The sequence below is a fragment of the Podarcis gaigeae genome (genome assembly GCF_964106915.1).
Source record: "Podarcis gaigeae genome assembly, chromosome: 12".
Lineage (NCBI taxonomy): Eukaryota > Metazoa > Chordata > Lepidosauria > Squamata > Lacertidae > Podarcis > Podarcis gaigeae.
The window spans coordinates 58,804,068-58,821,579 of NC_139688.1; the positions used below are offsets into that span (position 1 = coordinate 58,804,068).

Below are 17,512 nucleotides of genomic sequence, written 5' to 3' on the forward strand. Positions count from 1 at the left end.
TCTATGTACCCGATGAAAGATATTGCTGTATTTTCCTACACTCAGAGGCATATTTTACTGAACTAGATAGCCTCAAACTTAAGATTTTGATAAAGGCACAGAACACAAGCTATGTTGTCACATGGTGGTATGACTGAATGCCACAGTTACCTGGTAACACCATGATTGTAACACCATTCACAGCAGGTTCAGAATATGGCAGCCAGACTTTTGATCATGATTCTTTGATCAGAATCTATCATGCCAGTGTTAAAGATTTTCCAATAACTTCTCTTTCCAGATATAATTCAAAGGGCCACTTTTAACCTATAACACTCTTAACAACTGAAGGACTGCTCACTCCCATTTGAACCTATTTATCATTTGAGATCATTTTCAAAGACCCTGCCTTGCCAACATCCTCCATCCTGTTATTCTCCCACATTCTCTTTCCAGTGCTGTCATCTTCATATCTTTTTTGCCTCCTATCTTTCATTCTTCTAGCGATAACTAAACTCCCTTGATTCAGAATGGTACCTGATAGGTTCAGGGCACCTTACTATCTATCTTCGCTTAAGTTGTCATCTGGATTGTGCAGAGAAATCATGACTTATGTGTTATGGCTCCTCCAAAGGTCATCTTTGCATCGAAGCGTAACCCCATTCACTGTAGCATACTGGCTTTCTTCAAATATTGTTTTGCCTCAATTATCCAGTGTCTGCTACTGCCCCAATTCTCTTATGTGCAACTAGTTGTATTATGGAAGTGTTTTTGTTATCTCCCAGACAAATATAGTTGCTTCCAAGTGATGCCTCCAAACTCCACTGCTGTTAATGGCTTTACTTCCACAAAATGACCCACTCCATCATTTTGTTATGGAACTTTATTCTAGTTTTTTTGAATGACTGAGAAAATGTACAGAAAAATATGCTTGCTTTGCCTTCTGTTTGTTCCATGCTCCACTGATCTGTTTCTGAGAAATTGCCTGACATTTTCAAACAGATTGATATGTGCCACTTGTTGTGGGGAGGGCAGTGATTTATGAGCAATCAGAAATGATGCATGGTATATGGTGTATTAATATCATTCGTCATTAGGTTTGACTTAAAATATATATACAGAGGCTGTTAACTGCTTTCTTGGTTTTCCTTCAATTTATGTGCACTCAAGAAATGCCTTGGGAAAACCAGAGTGTGCTGAACTCATTTTTAACAAAAACATTAGGCCTTCTGGAAGTCAGTAGCCTTGGTGAACACATTTTTCAGCGCCATTATGATGAGATGAAAATATATCCATATTTTCTCGGGAAATTCTGCTAGCAGTGGATTGCAAATAGGAGTGGAAAGTGCTTGCCTGGAAACTCCTTGGTGGTGTCTTGATCTCCTGAACAGATAGCAAACTGACATTTAGGACATTCTGATTGTTCACTGTGTGAGCTGGCAGAGCAAGGAGATTTGCAGAGCCCAAGGAGCTCTAAAAACACTGGGTATAAATCTCTTCCATGTCCCTTGCATGATTTTATTCATCCTTGTAACTCTCTGACCAGTTTCTGAATGCCCCCTACCCTCCCCATGTTTCTTGGCCCATAAGAAGGCCTTTGTCCATCACACATGCAGCTACAGGCTTTAGCAACAGTCTTTAAACTATTTTCATGCAGCTAAGGATGCATACACACCATGTATGTGAAGCACATACCCACAAGAATCCTGAGAACTGTAGTATGTTAAGAATGCCGGCCATGGTTGCTCTATGAGGGGCAAACTACAGTTCCCAAGATTCTTGGGGATGAAGGAAATGGGCTTTAAATGTATGGTGTGTACATTTCCCATGGCAATCAGTGAGACCAGTGTCTCACTGGTTATGTCTGTTGCTTTGAGTGTCTTGATGGCAGAGAATACAGTTCTCAAGATTAAAATTAGATAACATTTTTCAAAGAGGTTACAAAGGGGGGAAGCTAAAAATTATTAATGATTGAAGTGGATCCCACTCACCTTTCTGCAGATTTCCAAGCCTTTGGTCTGAAGAAAGGCATGTTCTTCAATCCAGACCCTTACCTCAAGATTTCAATCCAGCCTGGAAAGCACAGCATCTTCCCAGCTCTTCCTCACCATGGACAGGAGAAGAGATCCAAGATCATGTGTAACACGGTCAATCCCATCTGGCAAGGAGAGGTAAGCCATTAGCTTTTTTGAAAAATGAAATAAAGCTGCTATGCCCTTGGAGCAAATGTACAAATTTAGCCAAGGTGCAGACATTTTATAAAAGCTTGGAGGAACAGAGAGGATGTTTGAAGAGAGCCTTTTCTCACAGGTACAATGTAATCTCCACACACGCCCTGCCACCTCTGTGTCCCCAACGTTTACAAGTGCCTAAATGAGAAGGTGCAGGGTTTAAGCTTACCTGAAGTCATAGCTCTGACTTGAGAACCTCCCCTAGGAAGTGGATGCTCCTTGCAATGACTTACAGAGGAAGGGGAAAGCACCATGCATGGGCTCTCAGCCACACTGTGCACCTTCTGCCTGAGCTGTGATAGTCAATGAAATTTTGAAGCTGTGCCCTGGGAAGCCTAGGCTCACATTAAGTCCTGCTTCAAGCAATGTCCATCAGAAGAAAAGGGTGTATAAAAATAGAAAAGGTGTAAAATATTGAGAGGAAATGAGAGCGAAAGAGTATGTGAATCTAAGAATCATGGAATCATAAAATCATAAAATCGTAGAATTGTAGAGTTGGAATGGACCCTGACGGTGATCTAGTCCAACCCTTCAATGCAGGAATCTCAACAAGATCATACATGACAGAAGGAGAGGCCACCACCTTCTGAGGGAGTCCCTTCCACTGTTGAATGTCTCTTACTGTCAGAAAGTTCTTGTTTAATCGGAATCTCCTTTCTTGTAACATCAAGCCGTTGGTTTGGGTCCTACCGTCTGACGGATGTGTACAAGAGAGAACAAAAAAGATACAGAGAATAAAGAATGGGGAGGGGCTGGGGGGAGGTGGCTGCAATCTTGGGGAAGCAGAAAACTGAATCCATCAAGCCAGGGGCTTGCCACCAGGCTTACTCTCTAAGTTGGGCTGCTGGAACTTAGATGAGTAACATGTATTATTTGATATATCCTACTTGTCCAAATCATCATTTAATGGTTTGCACTTGTAATGCAAATTTCCTTAAATTTCAGCCACAACAGTGTAATTTGCTACTAAGACAAATGCTACTTTAGTCCTTTGGTAGACATTGTACTACAAAACTGTTATTTGTACGGTTGCTAATTATTAAATAAAGGCACAGCTTGGCATTACAAGAACGTAATTAGAGGGTGGTTGGATGCCATTGTTAGGTGCCAGAAAGTCTTCGCAGTGTTACTGGAAAAGAAGAGAACAAGCAGCATGAGGGTACAAGAAATTTAGCAAGGAAATGAAAATGCATTTGTATCATTGAAAACTTTTAAATTAGCAACTGCTATATTTGGATGTCGTCAGAATCCAAGCCCAGAGATTCTGCTGGAGGAGGGTTGCTTTCAAAGTCCGTTTGCATAGGAAGGGCCCACCAAAGGTAGAAACTGTGTTAGCTACTGAATGAAATTGTTGCAGTAGGTTGAACACAGAGAATATTAAGGACCTACTGAAGTTTCACTTCACTTTGTGGTTTGCACTAAACAAGATATAACACTTTTTTGGATAAATTTATTGGATTCGATCCAGACCTACAGCGCAGTCCAAACCTAGCTTCTGCTGGAGTGAGAAAGTTTTGATTTGGCAAAACATGGCTTTCCTGGCTGAACTGGGGCTATGTCAGCATAAACCACTGACTCCAGCTGAGCTGGAGATACACTGGCTTAAGTCCCTTCACCCTGCCTCAGTTGGTGAAACTTACGCCAGCAGAAGGAAAAAGGGGGGGCTACAGAGTGTGGCAGGGGCAAGATGGGGAAAGGAGAGACACCTATTCCAAACCAGCTTGGTCATGTGACCTTGGGTCCAGTCTCCAAAACTAAGACCCATTCACTTGCCATTTCAGGTGGCAGTAGCCCCTCCACTTTCTGAAAAGAGTTTGGAATAGAGGTAACTTACAGTAATTGTGCAGGCCTACATTACACTGTCTCCCTTTAGCCAGGTTTGATTGAAATCAATGGGACAAGTCGGCTAAGTCTGGATCCAACCTGTAACATTTATGGGCAAAATGAGACAATTTGTGAAAGGAAAAGATTTCCAGAAAGTCTCCCTTTTGCTTGCCTTTTTTGTGTGCTGTTTGCAGCTGCTTATATTCTCAATCTGGATCCTCTGGGAGTTGGTTTGTTTGTTCTTAGTACCACTGGGTTTTTATCCTGGTGATCACAGTGGATCAGGGACCACAAAGGCAACAGGATGGTATTATATTAGCACACAGTGAATCCAACTGTGCTCTGAATGATACTGTAAAGCCAAATCAGAGAGAGAGCAGTGTCTCTGCCTTCACTTTGAATGAACATTTTCACATCATTTCACAAGATTCACTGAAATGAAGGCAGAGGCAATTGCTTTTGGCAGGGCACAAAATACTGTATTTCACTGAATGTGCTCTGGTTTAGGCTCAGTTCTCACTGTATTTAAATGTTCAGTTTGCTGACGTCTTGTGGCTGAGAAGAAATCTGCAAATGCCTGAAGGTTTTTCCATTAGTGAGCAACTTCATTCTGCATACAATTGAGAATTTTCTCTCAGAAACACGGCACTGTGCAACAAGCTGGTTGGCTTTTAAACAGTATGGAAACCAGGTCACCATTACGACTGCACAGCCCAATTTCTTTTAATTGGCCAGTTAACTGACAAGCTCTGATTTCCCCAGAACTCGTTGCCAACGCAAGAAGTATTCTATATAATGTTGTAAACAAGAGCAGTGTAGTCAGATATGCATATTTAACTATGTTTAACTTGCTATAAAACAGAAAGTTGTACTTATAATATATGTGTTTATATGTCAACTTCTTCAACACATAATTTTGGCTGGAGACAGATCATTGTCATTATGTTTAATTGCATGCTATTTTTCCACAAATGAACAACAGTAACTATTAGCAATTCAAAACAATGTATTTGAAACAATCAGTAATGTCAGTAAGCAAAACGATAATGTCAGTAAGAGAATGGGGAAATGGTTTGAGAGAGACTTCAGTTATAGTGTGCATATATATTTCCTTTGCCCAGGGTTGGCCCTGATCAAACTGTTTGATGCAGGGCAGGCTCCACCCAGGCAGGGGAGGAAAGACTGGCCTTTTCCTTCAGCTATGTGAAGGAGGCCCACTTGGTCTCCGAGCACAAGGTTCTGAGATGTGAGGAGGCAGCATTTGTGGGCAGCATTTAAGCCCTGCCAGATGGTGAAGGCAGAAAACAATTTCTGCAGTGCTTCCATTTTTATCAAAAATTTCATTGCAGAGGTGAAATTGGGATGGATATGATATGATATGTATTTATTTATACCCTGCCTTTTTCCTTGACAGAGACTCAGGGCAGCTTCCTATAGAGGAATAATTTAAAAGCAATTAAACATTAATAGAACTAAAACTAGCTATCTAGCTATATCTATCATCTATATTTAAAATATACAGAGAATTAGTAAAAACAGCACAGCACAAGCCCTTTCATCAAAAGCAGTCAGTTCCCTGTTGGAACAAGGTCTTCACCTGCTGGTGGAAGAACAACAAGGAGGGAGCCAGTCTGGCTTCTCTGGGGAGGGAGTCCCAGAGTCTGGGAGCAGCCACCATTGAGGAGACCCTCAAGCAGGCCTGTGAGAGCGGCAGGACCAAGAAAAGGGCATTCTCTGAAGATTTCAGAGTCTGGGCAATTTGGTAAGAGGGAGTATGGTCTTTAGCTTGGACCTAAGCCGTATAGGGCTTTATAGGTCATAACCAGCACATAATATGCAGTGATCCCTCTTCCAAATTGCCTTTAGCACTCTCTCTCTCTCTCTCTCTCTCTCTCTCTCTCTCTCTCTCTCTCAACAAAAGCTGCCTATTTCTGGCTTCTGGCTTCTTCCCTCTTTGAGTTGGGCAAGCATAATTCAAGACACAGTGTCCAAACATACATTATTAATAAAGATGCACACTGCAGGGATTTCACAACCATCTACACAATAAATAGAGATTCAAATATATACAAATAGTATCTATATTTAACTTGCACCAATGATGAACAACATGAAAGTTTTTCAAAGATACACAGAATTCCAAAATTACAAGGAATACTTTGAACTATGAGAGAATGGTAAAAAGTTTGCTTCAGCAATAAGTCCTTATCGTTCTTCAGGAAAAGTTATTTGCCAATACACCCATAAAGAAGTCATGCTACTGTGGTGCCAAAAAAGAGGTGGGGGTTTAAGTTTTTTCAAATATAACAAAAGATCTGTAGAACAGCCTAATAAACAGAACTAGCTAAACCAAGACAGTCCAGGCAGGGAAGTTCCTTAATGAGGGAGGGATTAGTCTCTCTCCCCACTCCTGGGCACTTTTGCAGGTGCCACCTGTGGCCCTGCAGCAGAGGCTTGGAAGGAATCCTTATCTTGTCATATATTAAATAAGAACTTGCCAAACGGTACAGGAGTAATGCTGAGCAACAAGAAAGGGGATCTGTGTCAAAATGAAGTTATAAGAATGCCAACTGAGGCAAGGGCTGTTTAAGCAAAAACAGTGACATCAGCTGCAGCCACCCTGCAGTGCAGAAAATCCAAGCCTAAATAAGGACTTCACAGGGGCAAACATACAAACAAAACCAGAATAATATTAAGTGGCAAATTAAATTGTAATGATAGTATGCAAGCTGTATTGTGCCCCAGGCCTGATGCCTTCCCTTCCCTACCCAGGAGGAGGAGGACCACTGGCAGAGGAAGAGGAGTGCGGGGGGAGCGCACCGCCTCCGGCAGAACCATCCCAGTGGGTTGCCATTGTGGCTGCCCCCCCACACCCCACACCTGCTCTCCGCCCGCCCCCTGCCCCCAGTGCTGGAGCATGAAGCTCGGCCACTGAGGAGGACTCCCATGTTGAAAGTGATGGTGTAGGACTGGAGTTGGGAGGGATCTTCCCTTTAACGTCCCTACATTTGCTGTAGAGAAGAAGAAGAGAAGAGTTTGGATTTGATATCCCGCTTTATCACTACCCGAAGGAGTCTCAAAGCGGCTAACATTCTCCTTTCCCTTCCTCCCCCACAACAAACACTCTGTGAGGTGAGTGGGGCTGAGAGACTTCAGAGAAGTGTGACTGGCCCAAGGTCACCCAGCAGCTGCAGGTGGAGGAGCGGAGACGCGAACCCGGTTCCCCAGATTACAAGTCTATCACTCTTAACCACTACACCACACTGGCTCTCTCTTTGCTGTACTGCAAAGGAAGAACGGAGAAGGTTGTAGGTATGGAAGGTTCCCCTTTCCTATCACACACAAACACAAATATAGCTGCCAGAGAAGGCCCCAATCCAGGGAAATAGGCACTTACGCCTGGAGTAAGAGAAAGAACAGGTCCCAGACAACCAGCAGACACTGTCTATAGCAAGGTTCTGTACAGCTGAAACCTCCACAGAAACCAGGCCATACCATGTGCTTAAAGGTTTCTGCCTTGGTCTTTAAAGGGCAAATGCACATAGTTCTCCACTCCTTCACCCGAAAAATGAATGAAGAGTTTGGAAAGGAGCCAGTTTGTAAAACCTGCCTTCCTCCTCTCTCCAAATAGCTAATTGGCCACCACCAGCTCCATCCCACGGTCAAACCAACAAGGGGTTTGGCAAATTCACCCTCACGTGTGGGTAGGAGTGGTATTATTAGAACACTGTTCTTCCTAGGGAACTTGTATGACAGGTACAATTCTTCAGTCTTCTTGAGAAAGTGGTTTCATTCTGAAAGTAAAAACACACTGCAGTTTGTTTCTGCATTACCCCACATTGTGTCTATTTGAAAATAGATGAAAACAGACATAGATGGTCCTGGCAATGGATGTTGGGAAGGGTATATCCTCACCTGCACAATGATGTTGTGAGTGGGTGTATACCAAAATTACAGGGATGCGGGTGGTGCTGTGGTCTAAAGCACTGAGCCTCTTGGGCTTGCCAGTCAGAAGGTCAGTGGTTCGAATCCCCGCGACGGGGTGAGCTCCCGTTGCTTTGTCCCAGCTCCTGCCAACCTAGCAGTTCAAAAGCACATCAAAGTGCAAGTAGATAAATAGGTACCGCTGTGGTGGGAAGGTAAACAGTGTTTTTGTGTGCTCTGGTTTCCATCACGGTGTTCTGTTACACCAGAAGCGGTTTAGTCATGCTGGCCACATGACCCAAAAAGCTGTCTGTGGACAAATGCTGGCTCCCTCGGCCTTAAAGTGCCACAACCCCATATTCACCTCTGACTGGACATAAACCATCCAGGGGTCCTTTACCTTTTACCAAGATCACCATACCACTTCCTTCTTCATTCACCTGGGTCATGTGCAGGGAGGAAAGGACATGGATAATCTGATCAAGGGAAGGGTTTTAAAGTGCAGATCAAATATGCAAAATCAGTTGTGGCCAGCAGAATCAATAACTGATCTAGATTGAAAGCAACATATTGAGAATGAGCGTGAATAATTTTGGATTGAGAAAAAGCTACATTTTTTTGTGCTGCAAATGGGCCACAAAATTGTTACTGGTGAGCTATAGTGGTAGTTCATAATAGAGATTTTGCGTGTATTTAAGAAACCTTTGTCAGCACCTGTTGGATTCTGGGTTTTCTATGCCTTCAAAAGGTCTAGAAGCTTGTGTGGTTTGTAAAAAATGGCAACTAAAGATTATAAGAATGTCAAGCTGAACTGCTAAAATGTTGTTACAGATTACAGAATGACTTCTTCAGATAATGACAGCCATTCTTATTTTCTTTAGTAACTATATTAGATTCCCTGAGCTGGCTTCTGTTACTCAATTTATTTCCTTCTCATTGAGTTTTATACCTTTGGGGAATGGGCCCATGGGAGCGTCAAAAATTGGCTGGTGCATCTAGTGTGCTTAAGTTTAAGGTCCTATCTATTACATGAGATGCACCGCGAGGGCCTGAAAAATTATTCTTTGTTGAAGGGCAGCTGAGCATTTTATACTACCCAGATTTTGATGTCTCTGTGTACCATCGGGTAATCTGTATAGTTGCACTTGACCACTCTTGATTTCCTTCCTGTTTTGTCAACAGCCATTCCATTATGCTCCTGAGGCAGAAGGGTGTCTGTGTGTGTGTGTGTGTGTGTGTGTGTGTGTGTGTGTGTGTGTGGTCCTTTGAAGGTTGGATGCAAGTTTAGAATTGAGCATGTGGAAATAAAATGTGTGTTCAGTGAAAAGTATAGTAAATTGGTAGTGGGTATATGTAGGTGCCTGGTAATCCAGCCTCTGACACTGACCCATGGGTCTGGGTCTGAATGGGAAAATGATAAAATAAGCATCAACTTTAAATAAATAATAATAACAAATATGTTTGCTGTGAAAGTTGCAATCTTCTCTTGCAGCAGTCAGGGGAAATAAGGCATCCAGAAATCTATATCTAACTTCTCTTACAGGATTTTGTTCATCAGGACCTCATTAAGCAATGTTTGGCTACAAATAGCTGTATAAAATTACAAAAGCCACCATTTTAGAATCAGCTGTACATGAAGAACTATTGTTTGCAGGGCTGAAGCTTCTAAATATTCAATGCTATTTAATCCTTAGTTTTAGTACCCTCCAATATATGTTTAAGCCAGAAAATACCCATTTGTTGCAATGCTTTATTTTATATCAGCCCTTACCACAGTGGTGAATGGATGTTGCTAGCCTTAAATACCTTTACTGTCAATAGCTTCCAGTGTAGCATTTAATCTGTGAAATAATAACAACTGTAAAGGAGTTGCTTAGAGGAATGGGAGACCCTTTATTTACTGAAGAGGCATTGCCATCACGCTGAAAGTGACTATAAATAAAGCAAGCAAATAGCTGTTAGACAAGCTTTTAAAAGGGCAAGATTTTCAGGAGTCTCTGAACAAGCTGAAACAGATTTTGCAAAAAAAGAAAAATGGGGTCACAATTATGGGAACGATCTGGGCTTTTAGGCACTACTGTGCCCATGGAGGGGTTCACCATAGAACCCCAGTGGGTTCCTGTCATTCTTTAAGGCACACAGGCATGGGCAACAGTGAACAAGGGAAAGTCAATGTACATGTGTCCTGTGAAGATATAACCTCCCCTCTCTTCCCCAGAGCCCTAGTCCTCAAGTTACTGCTGTTCCAAGATGGAGTAACTTGCAAACTAGGAACCATGACTATCAAATGCACAGAGGAGGGTGAGGTGCTCTAGTTGGTGGCTTCTGGACCTCCAGCAAACAAGAACCTAATTCCAAATCCAGTGATGCAAAGGAGTGGTGGGAGGCATCAGCTGGGAAACCCCCAAGGGAACCCCCAAAGGAAGAAGGCTCACAGCCAGGGATTGGTGGTGGGGTGACAATGAGCGGTCAGAGGGAGAAAAGGGATCAATCTTGGAGGAGGTGTGTCAGAAGCTGAAGAGGTAACAGAGTTTTGTGAGCAGGAAGAGGCTGGGGCAGAGAGCAGTCTGGAATCAGAGGTGGAAGCGGGAGGGTGCACTGGCATAACTAGTGGGTATGGGAGATGCAGACCGCCCAGGGTGGCACGGGGCAGCACAGCAAGAGGGGCGATGAAAGACCCAGCTATACCACTGAGTGGGCAGGGAAGGGATGGTGCCAGAAAGTGAGTGGGGGCAGAGATAAGTTACGGAGAGAAGTGTGTGTGTGTGAATGTGTAGTCTTAATTGGTGGAAAGGTATTTGAACACTGGGCCATATTGAAATTTGGGGGTGGGGCAAAATCCCTAGCTGTGCCACTGGTAGAGGGGTCAAGAGACAGCAGTGAGTCAGGCTGTTGAGGAAGCCAGGCTGTCTCCCCCTTCTGCAGCAACCAGCTTCCCTCCCCCCTTGTCCCCCAGAACCCAAATAGGTATGAAGAGGGTGGAGCAAAGACAGGCAAGACAAAGTAGCCTCAGATTGCTTGGGAAGGAACCAGGGACGGGGAGACTTAGAAGCTGTGGGAAGGTGGGGACCTTCAGTCCTTGCAACTGTCTCAATGGACCAAGATCTACTGGGAAAGACTGCTGTGCTCACTAGGCCTAAGCTGTTTTGCTTCTTTGGATAAAGAGTTAACTTCGCTGACGCCTTGTGAGTTGTTGCTGACCTACTCCCAACATCTGCCCTGACTCCTGCAGACACCAACCCAGTGCCCCCCCAAACCAGGGCCAGGGAGCCAAGCACCTCCCAGTCAGCAGGGCCTTCTCAGTGGTGCATGAAGAACCACTTGCCTATAGCTGAGTAATTCATATAAGGCAGGGTGGAGAAACTCAGGCCTGAGAGCCAGAAGTATAGCTGTCAGCGTTTCCCTTTTTTAAAGGGAAATTCCCTTATTCTGAATAGGATTCCTCGCAAGAAAAGGGAAAAGTTGACAGCTATGGCCAGAAGCAACCCTGCATGCCTCTCTAGCTGCCCACCATGCCCCCTCCCCAGGCACTGAGCACACCCTCCTTGGGTGTTTCTGCCTTGCTAGTGACAGCCCTTAGGATATTTGAAGATGTCTATCATATCTCCTTTCGGTCTCCTCTTTCCCAGGCTAAACATACCCAGCTCCTTCAACCATTCATGGCTTGGTTTCCAGACCCTGGATCATCTTTGTTGCCCTCCTTTGCACATGTTCCAGCTTGTCAACATCCTTCTTAAATTGTGGCACCTAGAACTGGACACAGTACTCTAGGTGGGGTTCTGATCAAGGCAAAATAGAGCAATACTATTACTTCCCTTGATCGGGACACTATACTGTTGATGCAGCCTAGAATAGCATTAGCTTTTTTTGCTGCTGCATCACACTGTTGACTCATGTTAAGCTTGTGGTCAACTAAGACCTCCAAGATCCTTTTCAGATGTATTGTTAGTAAGCCAGGTGTCCTCCATCTTATATTTGTGCAGCTGGTTCTTCCTGCCTAAATGCAAAACCTTACATTTGTCCCTACTGAAATTCATTTTGTTAGCTTGGACCCAGTTTTCAAATTGTTCAAGGTCATTTTTAATTCTGATTCTGTCTTCTGCAGCATTAGCTACCCCTCACAATTTGGTGTCATCCCCTAAATTCTGTATTTTCCATGCTGCACTTGCAGGTAAATTTACATCAGTCACAACAGTATTGAGCAGGAGATCAAGAGTCAGTTGTTTCTTTTATTAGCAAGTGCTGTAACTATAAATAGACCACTCAAGCTAGATTTAGCTCCCAGCACAAGCATCTTGGACAGCAAACCAAGTATCCCCCCCCCCCTCCGTCTTTTTCTTTCACTCTTAGCTTTTCTCTCACCATGAGCACACACCTGCATGCAAATATATTTAACATCTCTTCTAAGAAAACTGAAGGTGACATGAGTGTTGTATTGCTGTAGTATTGAAAGTAGGCCAGGTCAGGTAAGGAGAGCGAGCTGAACAGTTTCATGTTGGGTTGGGCATCTGTTTTACCTCCTCCCCCATCATTCAGCAAACACTCAGAAACAGCCATTAACTTTTGGAAACAACACTAACATCTCTGAGCTCGGGGGGGGGGATCTTTTTTAAGTGAAATCACAATAAAGAATTTGATTTTGTTATTGGATTTCTTAAACTGGGACTGTAGAAAGTGTCTGAAAATGGAAATAGAATGTCTTGAAAGGAATGGGGAACAGATAGTGTTGCTCACAATTAAATTTAAAATATTTTTAAAACCCTAGTCAGGACTGGCTGGGTGCAAAAGAGTGGTGGCAGGCACTAGCTGGGAAACCCCAAGAGAAGAAGGCTCTGAGCCAGGGGGGTGATAGTGGGACAACAAAGAGTGGTCAGAGGGCGAAGAGGGAGCAAACTTGGTGATGGTGTCAGAAGCTGAAGAGGCAACAGGGTTTAGGGAGCAGGAAGAGGCTGTGGGCCGTCTGGAGTCAGAGGTGGGGGGGCAGGAATTGGGTTGAACAACCATTCTTGGGATGCAGAGATTACGTGCTTTAAATGTGTGGTGTGTGCACAGCCTGTTGCTTTAGTCAGCAAGGCTGTTCTTGAATATTCCACATAATTTAATGTTACATTTCTCTTTTAGTTTTGTCTCTGGAAGTTCTTGAGTGTATATGCGACATAACTATGAGGCCTTTAAGGTTATATCTCAACAGCTTTAGCATAAATCCTGATCATTTGCGAAGTGATTTCACCAGTAGTTTTTGAGCTGTATACTTCTGTTCTCTAGTCTACTGTCTGGAGAATAGGATGGCCCCTAAAAATACATCTTGGTCATTCCTGTGCCAGGCTATTGATGTGTACGAGTTCACATCCTACCATTCATGCATGCAAAGTTTAGAACCAGCCCTTTCAAACATCAATCACTTAGGATGATTAGTTTAAGGAGCTGAGATCCAAATTAAAAGGATGCTGCAACCTGAATAATTGAAAAGGCACAAGCAAGGAAATGGAAGAATTATAATCTAATGCTAGCTTCATGAAGTCAGGTCCCCCCCCCCCGCCCCCATAATCATGCACACGCAAGCACACAGCAAGCTCTTAGTATGAATTATTCATTGCAACATACCTCTGTGCGCTCGAGGGTACCATATAATTCTTAATTGGTTTTTTATATAAAAAGAATTTCATGGATATGCAGCCTAACTGCTACAGGGAGAAAAACTGGCTATTTGATCTGAATTGCCAAATAATAGGCAAACAAAAGAAGTAAAGGTGTATTTTAGCATGTGGCGTTAACTAGCTATTTACATTAGCTGATTGCAGCAGAAAAGTGAATGAGAGCCCCAAAACCTAGAGATGCATTAGCTGCTCTGGTTGGAATCAAAGGACTGGATTTCTGAGCTAATTAGGATGCAACAAAATAGTGTCCCTGGTAATATGGGGCAGGTAGGACATTTGCAGAGCAGTATTGCTTTCCTGCAGCTACCAGTTCTTTCCTGCAGATCTGTCCTTGACATTTTAATACAGATCTGGCTCCCTAGTTGGAAGAAACCTTGCATGGGATGGATGGGGGTAGAATAGGTGTCAGGGGTATTTGTAGGTGAGAGTAGGCAGGTGCATGAAAGGCTGAGGACCTCTGTTCCTTCCCATTCTTCTCTCCTGCACAGGCTGTGATCATGCCATGAGGCAAACCTGTATTTGGGAAATGTGTCTTTACCAGCAAGCTATACAGTCCTTTATTTCCATGGTAAAGGGCAACGGATTTGGATGTGGTCAGTATGAGGGGCTGATGCTGCAAGCAGGAAAAGAAATTGAGCCTCAGAGTTTTCTTGGATTGAATTTGCTATGCTGTTGTACATGGAGTCAGTTTTTCCAATGAATTTAATAAATGGACCTGAATTTTCAAAGTAACTAATGGCTTTTTATTTTTATTTTGAAGTGACCAACATGGCCAGAGGTGCCACCTTGGACCAAAAACTGGAGGGACAGTGTAGTATCAGGCACACGTGTGATGTGACGTCAGGGACGTCAGATGTGTGGGACACAGCATCAGGAGGAGGCACATTATTGGGAAGAGGCCTTGCCCAGCTTCAGGGACCGTGGCTCCTCCTCTCATGCTCAGGAGGAGCTTGCCTTTGATGCTGCACTGTGCTCGGCTCAGTGACTCAGCCTCCCCCCCCCCTCAGTATTGGGGGGGCTAAGCCCCCTGCTAAGGGATGTTGAAGAAGCTGAGGCGGTGTACCTGAACATGGTACACTCAATGGACTGGATTTCTAACACTTCCCCCCAAAGGTGTTGCTTCTCAGTTCCCAGTGCCTGTAAGGTTTTTAGTCTCCTACCACAGTCTTTGTCCAGTTGATAGGCCAGTGTTAATTAGAAAATACATCAGATGTATTTTCCATCATGCTTATGTAATTAATGTTGGGAGCATTAATCAATATCCTTGAGAGTATGACTGCATGGACAGCAAAATAAGAGGCACTGTGTTAGGGACCAGTTGGATGCGGAGGAATGGTGAGAGGAACCAGCTGGGAAACCACCAAGGGAAGAAGGCCCAGAGCGCGGGGAGTGGTGGTGGGACAACGATGGGTAGTCAGAGGGAGAAGGCTGGGAAGAGGAGGTGTTGGACGCTGAAGAGGTAACAGGGCTTAGTGAACTGGGAGAGTCTGTGGGTGAGAGATATCCAGAATCAGGCAGAAGCTGAAGCAGGAGGGTGGGAGGAGAGAGGCCAGGAGACACAGGTGAGTCAGGCTGGTGAAGGGTTCCAGTTGTCTCCCATTTCTGCTACGACAAGCTCCCCTTCCCTCATGTCTCTTGGAACCAGAAGAGGCAAGAAACAGCTGGAGCAGCAACAGGCAGCTTGCAGATGCAGTTTCTGATTGCTTGGGGAAAGCCCTGGAGAAGACAGCTGTGGGGAGGTGGGGCCTTTCAGTCTCAGCAACTGATTTTCATGGAATAAGACCACCCAGGATGAGCTGCTGTGTTCATTAGGCTTGATAGTCAACCGAGTCTGTGGAGATTGTGTTTTTGCTAAAAAAGAGAGTTAAATCTAACTTGGACAGGATTGTTTTATTACCAGCTTGCTCTTTGACACACTGGTACTCTATGCTGGTGAGTACTGTATTCTTCCAACTGGCACCTCCACATGGCTGCTGTGATTCGGTATCTTGCCTCCATGGTTTACATAACCAGCCCCATACAGAAGTACAAGGTGTCACAAATGGTAGGAAGCTAACTCAGCCTAACTCAATACCACCTTCAGGGTTCCAGTCATGGATCTCTCTCAGCCTTGCCTGCAGATTCCAGAATTAAACTTGGTTCCTTTTACATGTTCAATTGGATGGTGTGGCCTGTTTTCATAGTTTCTCCAGGGATTTATTAGATTGCTGGATATAGATAACTAGATATATGTGCCCCAGGGATAGTTGGGTCAGAACCAGCACAGCCCACCTCTAAGCTGTTTACCGTTTCTTGTGGTTTTTTGTAGCTCTTCAGCTTTGTCTCCCTGCCCACTGATGTCCTGGAAATAGAGGTGAAGGACAAGTTTGCAAAGAGTCGGCCAATCATTAAGCGCTTCTTGGGGAAGCTTTCCATGCCAGTCCAACGGCTCCTGGAGAAACATGCCATTGGGTAACCCTCTGAGCACGGCTCTCTGCTCTTTAAGTGTTGGTGAAAAGGAGAGCAGCTATTGCTTTATGTCATAAAAAACATTGTGCTATTTTTGCTTTTGGAAAGCAGTTGCTCTACTTATGTATGCAGGTGCTTTTACCTTAGGCTGGCCTGTGGCTGTAATAAAGATTTGACTTGACTATATTCATGACCATTTATTGTCTGGGTTGTGATGTATTTTTTTTTAAAAAAAACAGAATATATAATGCTGAAAATTTTGCTGATGCTGATGTTTTATTAAATTTATATGCTGACCTTCATCCAAGGGGTTTACAGTATAAAAGCACAAAAATACATAGCCTGGGGCCAAAGCAGACATTACTTAAGGTGCATGTAACCATTTAAAGTGCCTGTTTTTGTTCTTTCAATAACAGCCATGGGTGGGGGGTGGGGAGGTATTGAGCTAGGTTTTACTTAGAGTAAACCCATTGAAATTAATGAACATGAATAAGTTAGGTCCATAAATAATACGTAATAAATAAATAAATAAATAAATAAATAAATAATACAAGTTAATTGTAGTGAATGAAAGTGCTGTAGTAATAACATTCTTGTAAGCACAGCCTTGTTTTCTTACAGTGACAGGGTTGTCAGCTACACTTTGGGACGAAGGCTGCCAACAGACCATGTCAGTGGCCAGCTCCAGTTTCGATTTGAGATAACTTCTTCAATCCACCCAGGTATTCTTCCACAGTGTTGCTTTCTGTACTGCTTGACTTAACAAATGCCTAATTCAGAAAGTTACCTAAACCATTGTTCAGATGATCGGGAAGGAACCATGATAGGCTTACCTCTCTTTCTTCCCATTCATACACAAAAGAAGAAGAGAGAAAGCTTCTGCCTTCACTTAGAACAAACCACAGTTCCTCATTATTCATAGCTCAGGGAACTGTGGTTTGTTCTAAGCAGAAGCTAACAAACCATGATCTGAAACCATGGCTTGAGCCTGGTTTGTGGTAGCTAACTTTGGTTGAAATAAGCTACAGTAACCTGAGTTTGTATGCAATGGGGAACTGTGGCTACCATTCCTTCATGCTTCTGGTGTGTAAGGGACTGGCAGGATGCTGACAAGTGTGCACCAGGGGCAGGGGGGCTGGAGTTGGACTCAAGAAACAGGAGCAGTGATTTGTGGGAACCTGTACTAGCCAGGAGGCAAGAGTCAGAGGCAAGGGAAAGCTTCAGAGCTGGAGGGTGGAGCACAGGATGGATCGGAAGAAGAGGAGGAAGAGGCAGGTCAGGCAAGTGAAGGTCCGGGTGCTTCCTCACCCTCCCTTGCACCACTGTCTCCCAGAACCAGGAGGGGATTGAAGAAGAAAGAGCAGAGGCAGCTTCCACACAGGCGTAGTCTCCAGCTACATGCACACAGCCTGTTGGAGGAAGATACAAGCTGGGGGGGGGGGGCATAGC

The 17,512-nt window shown here is 43.9% G+C and overlaps 1 protein-coding gene across 7 annotated transcripts in view; it reads left to right on the plus strand.

Annotated features, from left to right (window-relative positions):
- HECW1 (HECT, C2 and WW domain containing E3 ubiquitin protein ligase 1) overlaps positions 1–17,512 on the plus strand; it is a 192,074-nt gene that overhangs the window by 108,022 nt on the left and 66,540 nt on the right. For all 7 annotated transcript variants that reach the window (XM_083706240.1, XM_083706237.1, XM_083706236.1 and 4 more), the window contains 3 exons: positions 1,981–2,150; positions 15,924–16,066; positions 16,685–16,785. In XM_083706240.1, the coding sequence (XP_083562366.1) occupies positions 1,981–2,150; positions 15,924–16,066; positions 16,685–16,785 (414 nt within the window). The remainder of the gene's footprint in view (positions 1–1,980; positions 2,151–15,923; positions 16,067–16,684; positions 16,786–17,512) is intronic.